The sequence below is a fragment of the Meriones unguiculatus genome, chromosome 5 (assembly GCF_030254825.1).
Source record: "Meriones unguiculatus strain TT.TT164.6M chromosome 5, Bangor_MerUng_6.1, whole genome shotgun sequence".
Classification (NCBI taxonomy): Eukaryota; Metazoa; Chordata; class Mammalia; order Rodentia; family Muridae; genus Meriones; species Meriones unguiculatus.
In genome coordinates, this window is record NC_083353.1 from 132002509 (window position 1) to 132022241 (window position 19733).

The 19733-nt window shown below is 50.3% G+C and overlaps 1 protein-coding gene across 14 annotated transcripts in view; it reads left to right on the forward strand.

Moving 5' to 3' along the window:
* Positions 1 to 19733, forward strand: part of Ppfibp1 (PPFIA binding protein 1) — a 126065-nt gene that overhangs the window by 76588 nt on the left and 29744 nt on the right. For 10 of the 14 annotated variants that reach the window (XM_060384507.1, XM_060384506.1, XM_060384511.1 and 7 more), the window contains 7 exons: positions 2223 to 2428; positions 10370 to 10456; positions 12061 to 12174; positions 13000 to 13131; positions 17806 to 17898; positions 18178 to 18270; positions 19488 to 19602. In XM_060384507.1, the coding sequence (XP_060240490.1) occupies positions 2223 to 2428; positions 10370 to 10456; positions 12061 to 12174; positions 13000 to 13131; positions 17806 to 17898; positions 18178 to 18270; positions 19488 to 19602 (840 nt within the window). The remainder of the gene's footprint in view (positions 1 to 2222; positions 2429 to 10369; positions 10457 to 12060; positions 12175 to 12999; positions 13132 to 17805; positions 17899 to 18177; positions 18271 to 19487; positions 19603 to 19733) is intronic. The other 4 variants (XM_021646022.2, XM_021646026.2, XM_021646027.2 and 1 more) reach the window with 1 other exon arrangement.

A 19733-nucleotide genomic window follows, 5' to 3' on the forward strand; every position in this document is an offset into this window, starting at 1 on the left:
CAAATCTAACAAAGAACTTTAAAGCAGAATAGTCTTGCGTTGTTTTAAAAAATGAAAATCCCAAACATTCAATTTTACCAATAAAGACACAGGAGATATTGCGGTGAAAGCCTGCTAGCTCAGAGAGGTAGAGCGCGCACCCAGCTGACCTTCCTACGAAGCTGATGTCCCTATGGAAAAAGCTAGAAGCCCTTTCGTCTCCACAGTGTCTCAGAAGTACCCTTCTCTCAGTGTCCCTCCTTTCTCTTTAATGCCTGTCAGCTGTTTGCTTGCTCTACCTCTTGGCCTAGGGTTAACTTTATTTAATCCTGTGTACAGAAAGCTCTTGGATTAAAGGTGTGTGCTAGGGCTGAGCCACACCAAACAAGAAACAAATTTTTACAGTTCACAATCTCAGCTTTCACAGTGAGATCAATCTTCTTGGGCTCTGTGCTCCCAAACAGCTTTGCATATACAGAAGAGGGCTTATTCTGTCGTGAGTTTAGAATGCACAACTAGGTGCAATCCCAGGCTCTTGCCAGGCACTAACCTCGATCAGAAAAGCTGGAGCAGTGATAAACAGAGCAGGAATAGCATCTGAACGCTGTGCACTTTACACGTGTACAGCCTGATCTACTACACTAGAGTGTGTGTCTGTTAACCCCCACAGGCCTGAAGGACCAGTGTTAGAGTCACTAAGAAAAAAGGCCAGCAAGATGGCTCCGTAGGGAAGGAGCCACCAGGCCTGATGACCTGAGTTCAGTCCTGGGACCCACACGGTAGAGAGGAGGACACGCTCTGTTGTTTGTCCTCTGACTTCCACACAAGCAACGTGACACATGTATGCACTCACTGTGCATATGCGTGAGAAAACAACACACAAATATAACAACAGTTCAGGACGGAAGAGATGGCTCGGTGGCAAAGCTCACTTCCTGCTGCGTTGAGGCTCTGGGTCACATCCCCAGCCTCCACACTGCCCAGCTTACAGACGCTCATAGCTCCCATTCTAAGGGAACCAGATACACTCCTTGTGCCTGCTACGTGCACAACACATATAAACTCACATAGCAACGTGTGTGTCTGAGCGAGCACACAGGCAAATAAACAAACGTTCATAAAACTTTTTTAGAAAATAATAAGAAAAATAAAGATTGTCCAGGACCCATGCCAAACTAAGTCAGGTGTTCCGTGAGTGGGCAGGACCTGGGCTTGTCCAGGGAGCAGCAGTGACCCTGCACTGAAGGAGGGAGTGGGCAGAAGTGAGTGTAGCTGCATAGGTTCTTTTGTTTGCAGCTTGTGTTGTTTTAAACTAAGTATGTGTCTCTGTCTGTGCTCACTCCATTCTGTGATCTTAACGCTTAATGCTGGAACAGGACACTGCAGCCCTCTGGATTGTGTGTGTGTGCGTGTGTGCATGTGTGCCATCTGCCTGTCCACATGTGTGGGGGTGCATGTGGAGGGCTGAAGCTGATGTGGGGTGTCTTCCTTGACTTTTCACCTTATTCTTTGAAGTAATGGCTCTGTTGAACCCAGAGCTCACCAGCTTGGCTTGTTCCAGGCATCTTGGCTCTGCCTCCCGAGTCCTGGACTTGCAGACTACCACACTTTTTCCGAGGCCGGGCCTTACTGTGTAGTCTGGCTGAACTGCAGCTTGTTATGTAGACCAGGCTGGCCTAGACATCCCAGAGCTCTGTCTGCCTCTGCCCCCAAGTGTTGGGACTAAAGGTGTGCGCCACCACTCCTGCTTAGACCACCAGCTTTTAAAGCTAGTGTTAAGGAGAAATGTGGTGCTAGGGTTATAAACTAAGTGGCAGAGGAAATGCTTACACACATGCTCACACATTCATAGTCACACATGTAACTTACTGAACACTGCCACTTAATTCATTTTCAGGGAATTCAAAGACCTCATGGTTTCTGGGAGGCACAGCTCCACACAAACCAGTCATCGCCTTGTTGTGGTCACCTCTGAGCTACCATGCTCCTACTGTGCTCTTTTTCCTCCTGTCCCCCATAGCTGGCCTTTTCCTTAGGCATCAACCCATTCATAAGTACTGTCAGTGACATTTTTTATTTTTTTGACTATGTAAGATTTGGAGGGATAGATCAACACTATTGAATTAATTTGTCTTTTCCCTGTTTTTTGTGATATCGCTGGTGACTATGCTGATTTATCTTACTCAGGTGTAGTATTCTACCTAACATAAGTCCTGTTGCTGTCTGCTGTTTTTGGACACCAGGTTCCAAAGCCTTGGAGTATTCCAATGGGATTTTTGATTGCCAATCTCCCACCTCCCCGTTTATGGGAAGCTTGCGAGCCCTGCACCTCGTGGAAGACCTTCGTGGAGTGCTGGAGATGATGGAAACAGAAGAGAAGGAAGGATTGAGATGCCAGATCCCAGACTCAACAGCAGAAGTGCTCATTGAGTGGCTTCAAAGTCAAATGGTAGGCTTCTGTGTGTTCCTCCTCTGCTGGCTTCTGTGTGTTCCTCCTCTGTGCTGGCTTCTGTGTGTTCCTCCTCTGCTGTCTTCTCTGTGTTCCTCCTCTGCTGTCTTCTCTGTGTTCCTCCTCTGTGCGTTCTTCCTCTGCTGGCTTCTGCGTGTTCCTCCTCTGTGCGTTCTTCCTCTGCTGGCTTCTGCGTGTTCCTCCTCTGTGCTGGCTTCTGTGTGTTCCTCCTCTGCTGGCTTCTCTGTGTTCCTCCTCTGTGCTGTCTTCTGCGTGTTCCTCCTCTGCTGTCTTCTCTGTGTTCCTCCTCTGTGCTGTTTTCTGGTGTTTATTCTGAAACTGAGAGCATAGAGTAGCAGATCAGAAGAAGAAGGAAAAAAAACTTACAAGGCAGAACGTGAGACCCAAGTCCTCTCGACTCTAAAGATAACTTGGTTTTTTTCCTTATTTTATTTTATGCATATGGATGTTTCAATTGCCTGTATGTCTGTGTACCAAGTGTATGCAGTGCCTATAAGGCTAGAAGAAGGTACCAGATTGTGTGTGTGTGTCTGTCTGCCTTACAACAGACAGTTGCGAGCCACCGTGTAGGTGCTGGGAGTTGAACCACCCTCTGGAAGAACAGACCGTGTAACCCTTCTCTATCTCTCCCGCCCCTACGGATGACTTTGTAAAGACTGTGTTGTATGGGTGCCAACAGGCTGTCCAATCCTCCCTGTAAAAGTGGACTGGGGCCAGGCTTCGTGAATGACCTGGTGTCTAAAGCAAGTGTTCCCATGAGGAGCCGCGCACACAGGGCTCTTTCCGTGTAGTGGGGTGGGCCACCTGCAGAGGACGCAGTGGCTGCTCTAAACAGGAAGTAGAGAGCATGAGTGCTTCAGGGAGCAGGAAATCTGTAGCTGTGTCGGAGAAGTGCCACCTAGTGGTTTGTGACAGTCGTGCCACTTCCTCTTCTGTTACTGCTGGTGTGGATACAGTAAGTACCACATCTGTACATGTTGAACACAGAGTCTAAAGAACGCCACAAAAGCAGGCGAGGCGACACTGAGGGTGGCGTGTGATTAAGATGCTTGCGCATGCTTATGATTTGGTTGTTTCTATAGAAACTAACGAAAGATTAAGGTCTGTTTGGCAGACTGGAGGAATGAGGGACACCTGCCCTGAGCGCCTGAACGCATGCCTACTGCCTACCGCCGAAGCATCTCCTGTGATGGTGCACAAATTCTAGAGCCCCTTCCAGTCCAGGCCTCGCCTGGTTCCCGGTCCCATCAGCTGGTGCCGGACAACCATCTGTCAGCAGGGTAGCTGGGGTGCTTCTCTTTTTGAGACAGATGACGCCTGGTCGTGAGACTTGCCCCTGCCCTGGGAGGTCCTCCCAGGGATTTCAGAGTCAGGTTTGCTTGTTCCTTTGGGCGTAGCTTGGTGCTGAGAAGCTAACTCACTGTTCCCTGGCACATTCCTCAGCCTGTTCCTACTTCCTGTTTCCACTCTGACCTTCAGCACACAGTGAGAAAGGAATTCATTACTGGCAAACGGGTTTTCTTCTCACTCACACCCAGAGGCCACCGGTGGCAGCCGTGACTCAGTAGGACCAGTAGGTAGATGATTGACTTGTGCCATTTGATCTGCTGAGTGTTTGTTTCTGAGGGCTGAGAGGGAGAAGGGTGTCCGCAATCGTGACCTCGCTTTCTGAGTGCATTCGGGGTGCTCTTCTCACCTCCCGCTCTGTGCCCCCCCGAAAACTCAGCTGATTTGGCTGATATGTTTTCCTTGGTCAGTGTGATTGTGGACACTGTCCCTGGAGGTTTTCCAGAAGCTCCAGGACAGTTGCTTTAATGTCATCTGGGACTTCTCAGTATGATGTCATGTAACACAGGTGACTGAAATCACTTACAGGACACAGGCTGAAGATGGAGCTTGTTTGCCAAGGTCTGCAAAAACATTCCTGAGGCCCACATGAAAAGACAGGCCTTGCAGAGAGCAGCAGAGCAGGACGGCAGGAGGCTGGAGGACATGGAGCTGAGCAGCTGGAGCTCTGTGACTCCCACCAGCCAGGGCCTAGTTAGAACATCCCACAGCTGGACTCTAAATTATGCACATCTGCGTTTTTACCCTTTAAAAGATGTGCACTTGGGATGAAATGTTTTCATTTTTTAAATTAATAAATAAATAGGCTTGTATGACGATTATTCGACAGCCACAGTCTGGCCATTAATGCCCCGTTTCTATGCTGGACCTCACAGGTTAGAATCCTTGATTTGCAGACATTAAAGTTAGCATCATTCATTTCATTGAGAAGGATGCTTTTTGTAAGGTCTGCTAGCTCAGAACTAAAATGGCAAGATTGTGAGTCTCTCCTTTCAGTCTGCTGTGTGCTCTTTTGGCTGTGGCGACTCTGAGCCTTGGATTCTTGGGTTAGAAGAAGCATTGTGAGAATATTGCAGGGCAAGTGAGTGGTAAAAGAAACAGAAACTATGTGCTTGGCTCATATTCTTCTATTTGCCACCTTAAATCTACGACGTGGCAGATGCAGTCCTCCAATAGTGATATCTGTGTAACACACTGTAGTGTTCCACCATTGCGATGGAATTCTACCCTGCCTCCCCCCAACTACAGGACACTGACTGCTGACTCATAATTGTCTTCTCTTCTTAGTGCATACACGATAGAACACTGTTAGGACAGACGTATGCTTACACACTGTCTCTTGGCTGTGATAAGCTGTTTGTGCATCTGTTTTCTTGCATCCAGCTCCTGTTGTTTGCTTGTTTGAAGCAGGGTCTCTCTGGGTATCCTCAGCAGGCCTCAGTTTCATCCCACCTCCTGAGGACTGGCAGTCCAGACAGCTGTTCAGCTGCCAATTACGTGAAATAATTAAGGAGGCGGCAGCAGTTAGCGGAAGCGCCTGCATCCCCTGGGAAGGCAGGGGTGCTCCTAGCCCTGGCCGAGTGACAATCACCAGTGCTAATGCCTGCTGCACTAAGGAGAAAACTAGCACCTCACAAAGGACTCTCAGGCTAGCCACCACCGAATGTGAAAACCAGGACTTTCATTGCTGAATCGGAATCGATAACCAGTGACCGTATATCATCACGGGAGCACCTCTGCAGTCTCAGAAGCCCCTGCTCCCTCTTTACCGGAAGTGCAGGGCTCTGATGACCGTAACTGGCTCCCTTGTGGTGGGCCAGGGTCCTTTCCCTGCTAGATTCTCCATCTGTGAGATCTCTGTATCCGGCCAGGCTCAGGGAGGAGCCCTGCACGGGTTAGCCTGGGCTCCTCACAGTTCCACAAGGCAGAAGCCGTCACCCATCTTTTACTAATGAGGAAATGGAGACACGTTGCTGAAGAGGACCTTCTGTGAGCCCACATTAGAACCCAGCTTTGCCGCCTCTGTATCTTTGCCATTCACTGCCTTCCTCCTGCAGTTGCCAACTGCCTCTGCTTGATGCTGGGCCATTTCTCTACTTGCTCTTGGGGAATTTGCTGGGATTCTGTGTGTGGTTTCTGGCTGTTATAAAATAACTGACAGTAGCAACTTAAAAGATGGAAAGGTTTGTTTGGCTTAGGATTTAAGAAAGGATCCAGTCCACCGTGGCGTGAAGCACGTGGTGACGGTAGTGGGAGGTGGCTGGCCACATTGTGTCAGCAGTTAAGAGCAAAGGGATAGCAGGAAGTAGGGCTGGGTGTTCCTGGGAGCCAAGGGTTTAAATCCGCAAGCCTGGGGGAGGGGACACTTCAGACTGACTATGGCATTCTGGTGCTTAGATTCTGTGATGGCATCAGCCTTTATCTCCCGGTTTGTTTCGTTGGTGGTTTTAGAATTTACCATGTTAACTGTTTTGAAGTGTATAGTGCAGTAGTGCTAAGTGCATCCACACTGGTGTCACCTTCCTCTCCCCGGGGACGCCTTTCCATTGAGAAAACTCCTGTGCTCACTGTGCTCTGGTTGTAGAGTGAGGAGGGGGCGGACAGGAGGTAGAGAGCACTGAGAAACCAGGGAACAGCGAACCTCAGAGCCCAGAGATACCCGAGAGCCCCAGCACACCCCACTCTCTGTCTCTGAGGGAGATACTGCTAGAGCCAATAAGTCTCACCAGCGAGCGGCACTGTCTGTTCAAGGCAGCATCTCGGGTTGCTCAGTTGTCCGGCATCAGCACAGAAAGGTGAGCCACACTGCAGGCACTCACACACTGGGGGCACTCCCTCACACACTGCCTGCTCTCCTCACACACTGCCTGCACTCACTCACTCCCTGCTCTCCCTCACACACTGCCTGCACTCAATCACTGCCCGCACATGCTGCCTGCACTCGCAGGCCAAGCCGGGATGTCTAGAAGAGGGGTGGAGAAGACAAAGTGGGAGCTACAGAAAGGGGCGGGGTGTAGACCACTGTCCCCAGGCCCGGCTTGGCTGCTGTGCTCCTGAGCTCAGCAGCCCTGATGCCCTGCACAAGCTTGGGCCTGCCAGCATTCCGTAGTGAGGGGAGCTTCTGCCCCTCCTGAGAAGCCGTAGGCAGCGTGTGTGTGTGTGTGTGTGTGTGGGGGGGGGGTCCTCCTGTAAGTCACTCATTAGAAAGATGAATGAGGACCTGGAAGGTTACCTGGGGACACCCGAGCAGGACAGAGGCTCAGTGAGTGCACACAGGACCGTAAGGATAGTGGAGTGAAGCCTGTCTCATGTAAGTGTGGGGACACGGAACTGGAACCGAGGATCGAGTATGCTAATAAACACTTCCAGAAGTCAGCATAAGCCAGCTGGCAACACAGGCATGTTGGCCCAGGACCGTGGTGACAGGCATGTGCCACCATTCCCGGGTGAGCTGAGATTTTGGCAGGGCTAGCGAAGAGAACAGAGCATGGAGGAGGTGGGAGGGGGTGGAGATGCGTGTGGATGAGGGAACCCCATCACAGACCAGGCGAAGGCCCCCACCGGCAAGCTGGCAGCCAGGATAGCCGTGGCACACAGAGGTGCTCATCTCCCCAACTCCTGTGTCTGAACCGCTCTGTAGGCACGTGGCAGGGTGCCACCTGTGCCCACACATTGGGCTTTCATGCTGGTCACACTCACCATAGAAGTGGAGGCCTCGGTGGGCGATGCCTTCCCCTGTGTGCACCTGCATTGTGCTCAGAAAAGTCGTGTCCTGTCATGGAGTCCCTGCTAGCTCCAGGAGTCTGTGAGACAGCATCTCTAGCCCTGGGTTCCTCCTTGCCCTGGATACCCCCTTGCTCTGGGTCGCTCGTTGCCCCAGGTCTCTCCTTGCCCTGGGTCCCCCCTTGCTCCGGGTCCCCTTCTTTCCCTGGGTTCCCATGATGACTGTTGGTGCCTCAGGGACAGCTGCTGACCTGGAGTGCGGTACTCACTTGCAGATGGCAGTACATCCCTGAGTCAGTTCTCAGAATTGCACTTTGCACAGCTGGCTCTGAAATTTCTCATTCTGTCATGTTTGGACTGAAAGTGCTGCTAATCCGAATAAAGGAGTAGGGGATGGTGTTCAGAGGTGTTGCTGTGAGTGCTTCTTTTGTGGTGAGCTCTTCTTCCTGTGGTGAGCGCTTCCTCCCTGTGGTGAGCTCTTCTTCCTGTGGTGAGCTTTTCTTCTGTGGTGAGCTCTTCCTCCTGTGGTGAGCTCTTCCTGTGGTGAGCACTTCCTCCATGTGGTGAGCACTTCCTCCATGTGGTGAGCTCTTCTTCCTGTGGTGAGCGGCTTCCTCCCTGTGGTGAGCTCATCTTCCCTGTGAGCTCTTCCCTGTGAAGCCCTGAGTTCAAACCCCATCCAGAACCACAGGAGGGAAAATGGATGGAAACTTTCTGTTTTGACTCAGTGGCACATGGGATGCTGAGGCAGGAGACTTGCTTGAGCCCAGATGTTTGTTGCCTGGTCAGCATCAGGAACTCTACCCACTCCATCTCTTTAGGAGAGACAGAAGAGAAGGTTGGACCTCTTGCACTCACTGAGCATACAGCATCTTTAGCCTAGTGAAGTGTGTTCCTAAAACATTACTTGCATAGGACTTTTAAAAACAGGCGCCCCGTGAGGCGCACAGTCAGAACTAGGAACTAAAGCTGTCCAGCTCTGCCTCTGTGCTCAAGACATACACTGTGTGTCCTGGCTGTCCTCCAGAAGGCTGTCCTCAGGGAGGCGTGAGCATTTCCTTGTCATGGCCCCAGGGGATGCATGTCATTCCCACTACTCCATGGACTCTGAGTTAATTCTGGGCACTTGAGGTAACAGCGTGATCCGAGTGTGCAGGTACGCTGTTGAGAGCTGATGTTAACATTACACCCTCTCTAAAGATGCGCTGCGCACTTGCCAAGTTAGCGTCTGAGTGTCCCGTCGCCTCTTGGGAAATGTGATACAGCGTGCCGGCATCTTCCGGAGGAACACCGCACATTCAATCTTGTCTTTCTTTTTTCTTCCTCCTCCTTCCCACTTCTTCCTCCCTCTCTTCCTTCTCCCATTTTGTTTTGTTTTCAACATTTGGCACTCCTAGAACTGAAATAGGAATCTGGGGAGGTGGAATAGATGCAGGTTAATTCAGAGAAATCATGGAGGCCACAGCACATGAGCCTTGTGCACAAGACGGCACGGCTTGTGGCTTTCGTTTTCTCCTGGTTCTCTGAAGGGGTTGTTCTCAGTTCTGGATGCCACAGCCTGTCAATTTTGGATTCCTCTGGCTTTTGTCCCTGCTGTGGTTAAAGGGATGTTCAGGGAATCTTGTGGATAGAGCACATATTGTGACTGTGAACCTGTAAGTAACTTACACATCACGGTCTGGGCACAGGAGCTCAGGTCTGTAATCACAGGAGGCTGACACAGGACCATCGTTCCTGGGCTACACAGTGTCATCCTGGAGAAGGAGGGTGGGAGGAAAAGGGGATGTGGTATGTATTACTGTGTCTCAGAGTGATGGTTTTATGTGTTTTAGTCTCTGTGAGACTTTTCAAGTGTGCTTTTCAGGACTTGGATATGAAAAAAATAAATGAAACACGCAGACACAGCGGTGCACACACATTTAATCCCCGCAGCTAAGGGGTGAGGGAAGAAATCTTCATGAGTTTGAGGCCAGCCTGGTCTACGTGGAGGGCTCTGAGCCGGACACCAGGAAGGTACAAGCTGATGCCTGGGTTTGCCTAGGAGCCGATCTTAATGTACAGATGAATAAGTGTGTAAGAGTTGGTGAAGCCAAGACGGGAAAGGACTGCAAAGCTAATAGGCCAGTCAGTGCCACCAGAGAAATTGCTCTGGATGGAGTGTGTAAGCTTCGGTGGTGCGAGACAGGCTTCTGCAGGCTTTCTAGACTTGGGAAGCTTGTCGTGTCTTGGAGTGCTGAGGGGCCAGGAAGAAGCCTGGTCGCTGCTCTGTCTATTCCATGACTGGGCGTTGGCGTCCCGTGTGCACCTGAGGATGGTATGGCTGGAACTGGGGACATCACAGGCCATGCTTTTTTTTACACCTCGATTAGTGACTGGCTCATTCAAGGGAGGTGGAGAGTGTCCTCTCCTGGGTGCTGGCTTTGCTTGCCCCAGGCTGTTCAGTCCGAGGCGGTAGGCCTCCCTCCTCCCAGACCGAGGCTCAGTTCCTGCCCTGGCCGCCTTTGGTGGACTGGAATTTGAGAGAAGCCCTCGCCTCCCAGGTTGGTTTCAATCAGGGTTTTACCACAGCAGGGATCATTCAGGGATAAATGGGGGGCATTTACAACCAAGGCAGGGAACTCGTTCTGTGTGTGCTTGGAGCTGGTGTGCCCAGTCAGTTGTGTCTAGATGTGTGAGTGCTTACAGGGCCTGCCAGGTCTGCTGTCACTTAGTTCTTAGTTTTTCGTTCATGGAAGTGGCGGCTGTGCGGAGTTTCAGTCAGGCGCTCTGAGTTCAGCATAACTTTTACTGTGTCACGGCATAGCACTGCTGAAGGAGCGTTCACCTTTCCTGTGTTCTTTCCCTGTTCAGACCAATGGGCACCTGGCCGGGCATGGCGACGTGTACCAGGAGAGGCTGGCGCGGTTGGAGAACGACAAGGAGTCCCTTGTGCTTCAGGCAAGTGCTGCGTCAGACGCGTGTGGTGTACTTGCAAACTTAGGTCCCGCGTGTGGAGCGCGCTGCACCCACAGTAAACACACCTCGGCAGCGCGAGAGCTCTCCGCATGAGTTCACCTCGCACTGGGGGCCCCGCTGGGAGCGTAGGGAAGAGGGGCAGGCTGTGTGCGAACGGCCGCTGTGCCACGCAGGGACCACAGCGTGCAGACGCCATATTCGCAGGGATTCCTGACTGGCCCCGTCGCAGACTGTCGAAAGTGAAATAATTCACCAGCGTGCAGCCGCCCAGCCAGCTACTGACAGGAATGACACAGTGAAGAGAAGGTAGCTGTGGTGTCAGTGTCTGTAACCCCAGCACTTAGGAGGCTGAGGCAGAAGGATTGCCACGAGTTTGAGGCCAGCCTGAGCTACAGTGTAAGACCCTATCTCATGAACAAGAAGTGTATGCCAGGCCAGCCGTGGTACAGGGAGTGTGCAGGGCTGGCTGTGGGGGCCGAGGGCGTGCCACCCCGTCCTCAGGAGCATTGCTTGGCTCAGGGCCACCCAAGTGACCTTCTGTGTCACCTGCCATCAGGTCTGTGAATACCTGTAGTGTAGAGCCTTGGTCTGAGCATGTATTAATTGACCAAACGAGGCGTCCGAGGGGAGCCTGCTGTTGGAAACTACCCTGAGGCACTCGAGTTTGCTTGCTCTTGGTGCTTTTGAGTACAGAGCAGATGTCTTGACCATTGTGTTTTGAGGTAAGTCAGCCAGAGTGTGTTTGCTCAGCTGGGGACTGCTGAGGACAGATTGGTGGGTCTGCAGGGAGCCTGGGGCTGACGGGGGAGCCCCACTGTTTCTTGGGATGCTGCAGTGTTTTGCAGTTCATGCTGGCTTTCTCTTTTTCCTCTTTGGTGCTGGGAACTGCACTCGGGCCAACACATGCTAAATGCACTGTGCCCCGTTCCCATGCCCTTGCTTTGAACACACTGGTGACCTTGTTGGTCTTGAAAGGCCGTGTAGAATTTGTGCTCTTTATTGACTGTTGCCCCTTTTAGTGTGAAATCTTCGTGGTCTTTTTTTTTTTTCAAGATTTATTTATTATGTATAGAATGTTGTGTTTGCATATACATCTGCACACCAGAAGAGGGCACCAGATTTCATTTTAGATGGTTGTGAACCACCATGTGGTTGCTGGGAATTGAACTCATGACCTCTGCAAGAGCAGCCAGTGCTCTTAACCTCTGAGCCATCTCTCCAGCCCCAATCTTCGTGGTCTTTAGCATCTGGTTCCAATACTCTCTGTTGCCCTCTCAGACCAGGCCCTCACCACGGCCTTGGAAGTAAAGCCTTTCTGATGCTATCTGGAGTGACTTTAACGCGTAAAGATCTCATAGAGAAGTACCACGTTTCTCCTGAACTGTAAAGGGCTCCTTGGGTCACACGGCAGCAGAGGGCGGGGGGTGTGGCCCTAGCCTGGCCTGCACAAGCCCCGGGTTTGATCCACACAGAGCAAAATACAAACAGCAGTGAGAGGGCCCGCTGCCATCTGTCCCTCGGTGACGGGGCTGAGCCTGTGTCACCTCGAGCCTCTGAGTCATTGAGTGTTTGCGTTAAATTATCAGGTGAGCGTGCTGACTGACCAGGTGGAGGCCCAGGGAGAGAAGATCCGAGACTTGGAGTTCTGTCTTGAGGAGCACAGGGAGAAGCTGAATGCCACTGAGGAAATGCTGCAGCAGGTAGGGGCCGGAGCCTGCAGCAGTGGGCCTGCCCTGTGTCCTTGGCAGTACTGTCCACAGCCCCACAGCCTCTTGCGTTTAGAGTCTGGACCAGCAGACTCAGACACAGAGAGAGAGTTGTGAGGCTGGAGTAGGAGACAGTGTTATGGGGATTATGAGTTGACCTTTTGGGCGCCTGTTATTTCTGTAAGGTGATAAGCACCATATCAGACTCTTAGAACTCACACAAGTGTGTTTGTGTGTGCACAGGGGCTTGTAGGTGCCTGTGGGACTGGACAGGCTGTCGAGCCCCCTGTCCTCCATGTTGATAAACAGGGCTGAGCTGCTGTTCCTTGTGAGGTTGTTGCAGGGACTTGACGTAGGGTCACTTCTCCCAGTCCCTAGCATATACCAGGCTGCATGCACAGCATCATCCATGTTGTCAGCAGGCTTAAGAGGCCGCAGAAGGGCCAGAGAGGCGGCTCACAGGATAAGAGCACTGGCTGCTCTTCTAGAAGTCCTGAGTTCAAGTCCCAGCACCCACATGGTGGCTCACAACCATCTATAGTGAGATCTGGTACCCTCTTTTGGTGTTCAGGCAAAATGCTGTACAGAAATAATACATAAATAAATCTTAATTAAAACAAAGTCTGCAAGGTCAAGTTCGTCTCCCCACCCCGCACCTGCTGCTCGGTGTAGTTCTGCTCAGTCAGGGTTGCTAGTGGGGTGAGCCTGAGCAGCGTGGCCAGTGCTCTTCACCCGCAGCCCGCCCTCAGCCGTGGCTGTCTGCAGTCACGACAGAACTCACAGGAAGACAGCCTGTGAATATATGTGCAATTCTGACAGGAGCTTCTGAGTCGGACATCCTTAGAAACACAGAAGCTGGAGCTGATGGCCGAGGTCTCTAATCTGAAGCTGAAACTGACGGCTGTAGAGAAGGACAGGCTGGATTATGAAGACAGGTTCAGAGACACAGAGGTGAGTGTGTGTGCGCTTGCTCTCTACCCCCTCCCCTCCCCTTCTCTTCCTCTGTAACCCTTACACACGCGTGCACACACACGCACTCACACACGCACACACGCACACACGTGTGCACACAGGCACCAAAATTGAAACTCCTGGAGGTGTGAAGGAAAGGTTCTTAGTTAATGTATGCTCTCATCCTGTTTCCTTTTAAAAGTGATGCTCAGGGCTCACTGGACCTTAGGTTTTGCCCATAGCACCGCTCCAGAGGCAGCAGAAGCCAGGCGTGGTGGTGTGTGCCTCTAATCCCCACACTTGAAAGATGGCAGCAGAGGATCTGGGGTTCAGAGCCAGCCTCCATCACATAGCCAATTTGAGAGTAGACTGGACACCATGACACCCTTGTCTCAAACGAAACAAAACAAAAAACCCAACAACAATAAATAAAAAGAACTCAGAATAAGCCTTAATCACATACTAATTTCTTCACAAAAAATGCTAGTTCCAGTTTTTGTTTTGAGATTTTGTTTGTTTGAAATGTTTTGTAGAAATGATTTTGACTCTAAGGTGTCTGTGGCAGCTGGCTGACAAACCACGCTGGTTTCATGATGTGCATTGAAGTCGTGGTTCTCTGCGTCGCCCTGACTAGGCCCACTGCTCATTTACCACATGTAAGGGGATTTGTTAACCGACGGAGCCTCTGTTACACGTTCACAGAATCCCAGCACTTGGAGTCACTTTGTTGGCTCGTTACACGTACAGGTCATTGCAGTTGGCTGAAATTCACTGTGCTCTTAGGAGGTTCAGGGTGACTTAGTCAGTGAGAGGCACTCGTGGAGGGTTAAGAGCACTTGTTGCCCTGGCAGAGGGCTGCAGGTCCGTTCCCAGCGCCCATGTTGGCTGCTCACAGCCACTGCTGCAAAGACACGCACACAGACACACACAGTGCACATACACACACTCTCTTCACACACTCCGTCTCTCTCTCTCTCTCTCACACACACAAAGTCTTTCAAGCACTTGTGACTAAAGATGCCTCTTCTCTGTTATTAATGTGGCATTTCTGATTTGCTGCCTGGTTGGGGGTTGAGGAGGTGTCTGTCCATTTCAAACCTTCATTTAGGAGGAAGCACGGAGCTGAGGGCGGAGCTAAGCAGCAGAATCCTTGTTCCCAGCACACATGGGGCCCTGGGTTCAATCCCTGACACCACAAATGAAGGGAAATAAAATGAAACTAAGCTTCAGGAACTCCTTCCTAGGGTTCAGCACCCTCTGTTTTTTCTGTTCTGGTGAAGGGTGTGGGGCGGTGTCCTGGGTCAGGAAAATGAGACCAGGAAGGAGAGAGGGCAGGCAGTTGTTTCCTTTCTGTCCTCATGTCAGATATGTGCGTATTGACTGTGTCATCACCATGTAATACCAGGCTTCAGATGGTGTAACTTATTCCACTGTGATTCCCAACATAGTTTCCTGTCCAAGATCTAATTACAGCGGAAAGCCTTGCTTGTTTGCTTCCTCAGTGGCAAAAAGAAATCACCATCTTGATTCCTGTTCTAGACTTGAAATTCCTTGTCAGTCACTTTGAGCATACGCAACCTTAATCAAGACTGGCCTTAATGCAGGCCCTATGCAGTCTCTTTAAAAGTCTTACTTAATGCTCCTTTTTCTGAAGGGTTTCTCTGTGTAGCTCTGACTGTCCTAGACTCACTGTGTAGACCGGGCTGACCTCGAACTCAGAGATCCACCTGCCTCTGCCTCCTGAGTGCTGGGATTACTCTACTCTAATGGCCTCTCAAGAATGTGCTTAGATGTTTCCCTTTTTCTCATCTTGTCATCCCCCGGTCTCCATCACTCTGAACCTAAGCAGACAGACTGTTTGGGTGGTGGAGCTGGGAAGCTGCAGGGGAGATGGGGGATGAGGAAGCTGCAGGGCAGACAAGAAGGGAGTGAGGAGGCTGCAGGGGAGATGGGGGAGTGAGGAGGCTGCAGAGGAGATGGGGGGGGTGAGGAGGCTGCAGGGGAGATGGGGGATGAGGAAGCTGCAGGGCAGACAAGAAGGGAGTGAGGAGGCTGCAGGGGAGATGGGGGAGTGAGGAGGCTGCAGAGGAGATGGGGGGGGTGAGGAGGCTGCAGGGGAGATGGGGGAGTGAGGAGGCTGCAGGGGAGATGGGGGAGTGAGGAGGCTGCAGAGGAGATGGGGGGGAGGAGGCTGCAGGGGAGATGGGGGGGGAGGAGGCTGCAGGGGAGATAGGGGGGAGGAGGCTGCAGGGCAGACAAGAAAGGAGTGAGGAGGCTGCAGGGGAGATGGGGGAGTGAGGAGGCTGCAGAGGAGATGGGGGGAGGAGGCTACAGGGGAGAGGGGGGGTGAGGAGGCTGCAGGGGAGATGGGGGAGTGAGGAGGCTGCAGGGGAGATGGGGGGGTGAGGAGGCTGCAGGGGAGATGGGGGGGGTGAGGAGGCTGCAGGGGAGAGGGGGGGTGAGGAGGCTGCAGGGGAGATGGGGGGGTGAGGAGGCTGCAGGGGAGATGGGGGGGTGAGGAGGCTGCAGGGGAGAGGGGGGGTGAGGAGGCTGCAGGGGAGATGGGGGGGTGAGGAGGCTGCAGGGGAGAGGGGGGGTGAGGAGGCTGCCCGCACTGCGGCTGCGGAGCTTCCTCTCACCGTGTACCCTGTGCTCAGTGTGATCTGGGTGTGAGCCAGCCAGTCAGACCGCGTACGCTGTGGCTGGCGCTCGGCCTGTGTTGGCGGCACTGGGAACAGCACCTCCACTGCCCGGCTCTGCCTGCCTTTTGTAGAGTGACTCTGTGAACACACCTCCAAGAAACACAATTCTTGATTGTTTTCTGTAAGCTAATCCACACTGCTGATAGGGCGGCGTGCACATATTTACAGAGTGTATCACAGAATGTTTGATAATTGCGATTTTATGTTAAAGTAATCACAGTAGTCTTCACACGTTAAACAGAGTGCAGTATGTACGTGTTCTGGCTTAATGTCCCCAAAAATAAAACCTTTACCTAGCCGCTCTGCAGTCCCAGATCTCTCAGCACTCTGCAAGAACTGTGAGAGTTTGGATGTTGGTTTCCCAAAAAGTGTTGAAGTAAGGAACACTTTATAGGCCTTACCTGTAGGTGTTAATTAGAATACTGGTGCTTTGAAATCTTTAAGTTTTGAAGATCTGCGCCCCCTTCTGGTTTGAGCACGGAAAATGAGGAGCTCTGAAAGGTAGTAATTGAAGTACCACACTTAAAAAAAATTTTTTTTTGTTGTTGTTGTTGCTTTTTCATTAAAGATAAAGCTCCAGGTTTTTCAGCCAGGCTTATCCTGGGCATATCTGGCTTCTCCCAGATTGAAACTTTAGATTTATGTTTAATGAATTGCCACCAAAAAGAATTGGATAGATTTTCTTAAAAAAAAAAAAAAAAAAAAAAAGGTAAAATGATCCCTGTACAGGAAGTGGCAGTGGCTGCTGGGAGTTCAGAGCTGCCTGTTAACAATAGCAAAGCCCGAGAGACAAAAGGAGGAAAGGTCCTGAGCTCTCCTGGGAAGCTGAGCAAACCAGGGAAACCGACTTTGTAATTTGGATTCAGAATATTTGGGCAAATTTACAAAGCGGCAGTAGAAGTGGTATTAAATGATACTCTGTTATGAAATCATTTGGACTCTGAAACGTTGGCACATGTAAATTATGATACTGAATTGGCTGTGTGTGTTCTGGACATAAGACCCCAGCTACCCTTAGGTTGAGATTCTTGGTTTAAGGAAATCTAAGTGGATATTTTTGTAGACTAGGCAGAAATTATAGAAATCTTCAAATAACTATATTGTGTCACAGAAAAGGATCTTAAGGTAAATGACTGCCAGAGAAAATTCCTAGTTTGTGTGGAAAGATGGGGGTCCATAAATAGTTTTAATATAGGATGGGTGCTGAGTGGCTTTGAGTTCAGTGTCAAACTGCTTTGTGAGTTGATCACATTGCTGTCATGTCGAAGTTTGCGTTGACCATCAACCTGACACAGCCTGGAATCATTAGTCCCAGTTGAGTAAATGGTCTCTGTCAGGTTGCTCTGTGGCCACACCAATGCAGAATTGTGTGGGCAGCTCCAGCCCCTCCACGCTATAAAAGAGTGGGTGGCTCGGACACATCACCAACACCAGGACAGCTTCTAAAGAGACATTTGTTTTAGCCACGGTTGTGGAGACCATAGTCCTTGCTTGGGGACCTCGTTGCTTTGAGCTTTTGTTGAAGCAGCACACTATCATGAAATGCATGGCGAGAAAACTGCTTACCTCATGGCCAAGAAGCAGAAAAGAGGGCAAGGAGCCGGGGTCCCCAGATCCCTTTCAGGACACGCTCCTAAAGGTCAAAGGCTCTCCCTGTAGGGTCTACCGCTTACAGGGTCCACGACTTCCCAGCTCCATGCTGGGCTCCTGGTCCAAGGATTCCAGCATAGCATTTTCCTAGTCAGGATCAGAGCTACGGTTTGTTTTCAGAAGCACTTGAGGGCAGACGTTCAGGAAACTTAAGTCAGTATATCAGTGGAAGTGTGCTTTGGCCATTAGGGGTAAACTTTACAGGATCTTCCTTTGTTAGGACTGGTTCTCTTAACTCACACCCCAAGAGCTGGCTTAGGGCTTTCTGGCTGCTCTTTTGGAAAGCTATACACTTTTCTAATTAATTTTTTTTTTTTAACAGGGACTGATACAAGAGATCAATGATTTGAGGTTAAAAGTCAGTGAAATGGACGGTGAAAGACTACAGTATGAGAAAAAACTTAAGTCAACTAAAGTAAGTTGAAGAAAAATAAGTTTTAAACATGGTCTGTCATTCTATGAGCAATATTATAAGGAAAATGGCAAACACCTCAAGTACACGGGGTTTCCCCAGGCTGGAGGGGCCTAGCTTGCGTGCTAGGGCTCTCAGCCAACCAGGGCTTGACTAATATGCCAGGAACAGACTGTCGTTTCCGAGTTAGCTAACCTTCCTCAGGAACTGATGCTGTTTTCTTAGTTTTTTAGCTTGTCTTTTTCTGCCTCGTTTTCTCTCACTCCTCTGTCTTTCTACCAGTCTTTAATGGCCAAACTTTCTAGCATGAAAATCAAGGTGGGTCAGATGCAGTATGAAAAGCAGCGGATGGAACAGAAATGGGAGTCACTGAAGGTGGAGTAGACGTTGGCGGAGCCCTGTGGCCTGTTGCCGTCTGGCATGTGTCGTTTTGCTGTTTTTAGTAGCATGCGCTTTCATTGTGTGTGTCACCTGTTCCTTACAAATGCACACACCCTCATTAAAGGGACAGTGGGATCGCTAATGTAAATAATGAACAGGTAAAATAGAAAAGTATTAGCTTATAAATGTATTTCTTACACCATCTGACCCCTGAGTATCATAACATACTTGTTAAAGTTCACTGGTGGAAGGATTCCGTTTCATATCAACTAGAGCCTGCTGTCCTCTTGAGGCTTCTGGGAGCCAGTGTGCGCTCACTATCATGCAGAGGTCAGGGGTCACTGCTCAGAAGCCCTGCAGGGAGCGGGCTGAACTTAGCTGTCTCCTTACCATAGGTCAGGAGCGCAGGGCCCCCCGGGCCTCCCGGGTGGACTTTTCATAACCCTTTGCATGCAGACAGATAGCTGCACGGAGATTGCGAGCGTGTGCCACGCTGAGTAGGTGGTCTGTTGTTGTTGCATAACTCCAGGTACTGTGATAGACATGGCCTGCAATTTGCTAAAGCTAGTACTTTCTAAAGCAAAGCTGAAGTTTAAAATGCTAACAAAAACATCAGCGGCCTCAGAAGCTTTGGCAGGTACGTCATTTCAAAAGGAAGACTGAAATCCTCCAGTTCTAGATTCCTCTTTCCATCGCTGTAGGAGCCTGCCTTAGTGACAAGGGAGAATTATCTAGTCCAGGATTTGGTGACAGTAACCCTCAAATTGCCTGCCTGAGGCTACTGAAGCCCAGTGGCTATCCAAGAATCTTGAGTGTAACCTTGACATTCTGAGGAAGCTGAGCAAACCTTTCTGAGTTTGTATTTTGTTTTGCTTTTATGACAGGTATCTAATTTTGTACACTAACTTGGTGAGACTTTTGATTTAATGCACGGGGAGCTTGAGAGACTACCCCATCCTCATTATACTCCAAACAGTTTCTTCTTATCTGTACTGACAAACTTGAAACAGTTACACTGTAATTATTATACATTACTTATAATAATAGTGTTTACCATTGCTTCTGTCTAGTTTGTGTTTGTGTGTAAGTTTTTGTGGGTTTTTTTGTCTCATTCCCACAGTCTTAAGTATTGTTTCAAAGAGCTAATATGCTCTATAAATATTCCTTTTCTGCCATAGTCTACTATTTTAAAATGAATTTATAATTTGAAGGATGAATTGGCATCTTTAAAAGAGCAACTGGAAGAGAAGGAATGTGAAGTAAAAAGGCTTCAGGAGAGACTGGTTTGCAAGACGAAAGGAGAAGGGATCGAAGCCCTTGATCGAGGTAAGACTGGCTGTCTAGCACTCGATGTTCTTCCTGTGAAATGCAGCAGAGGATCTCATATTGGGCAGTAGAAAGCAAGTCCAGTGACATGTGTCGGTGAAAGCTTACATGTGGGTCTGACACAGCAGTGC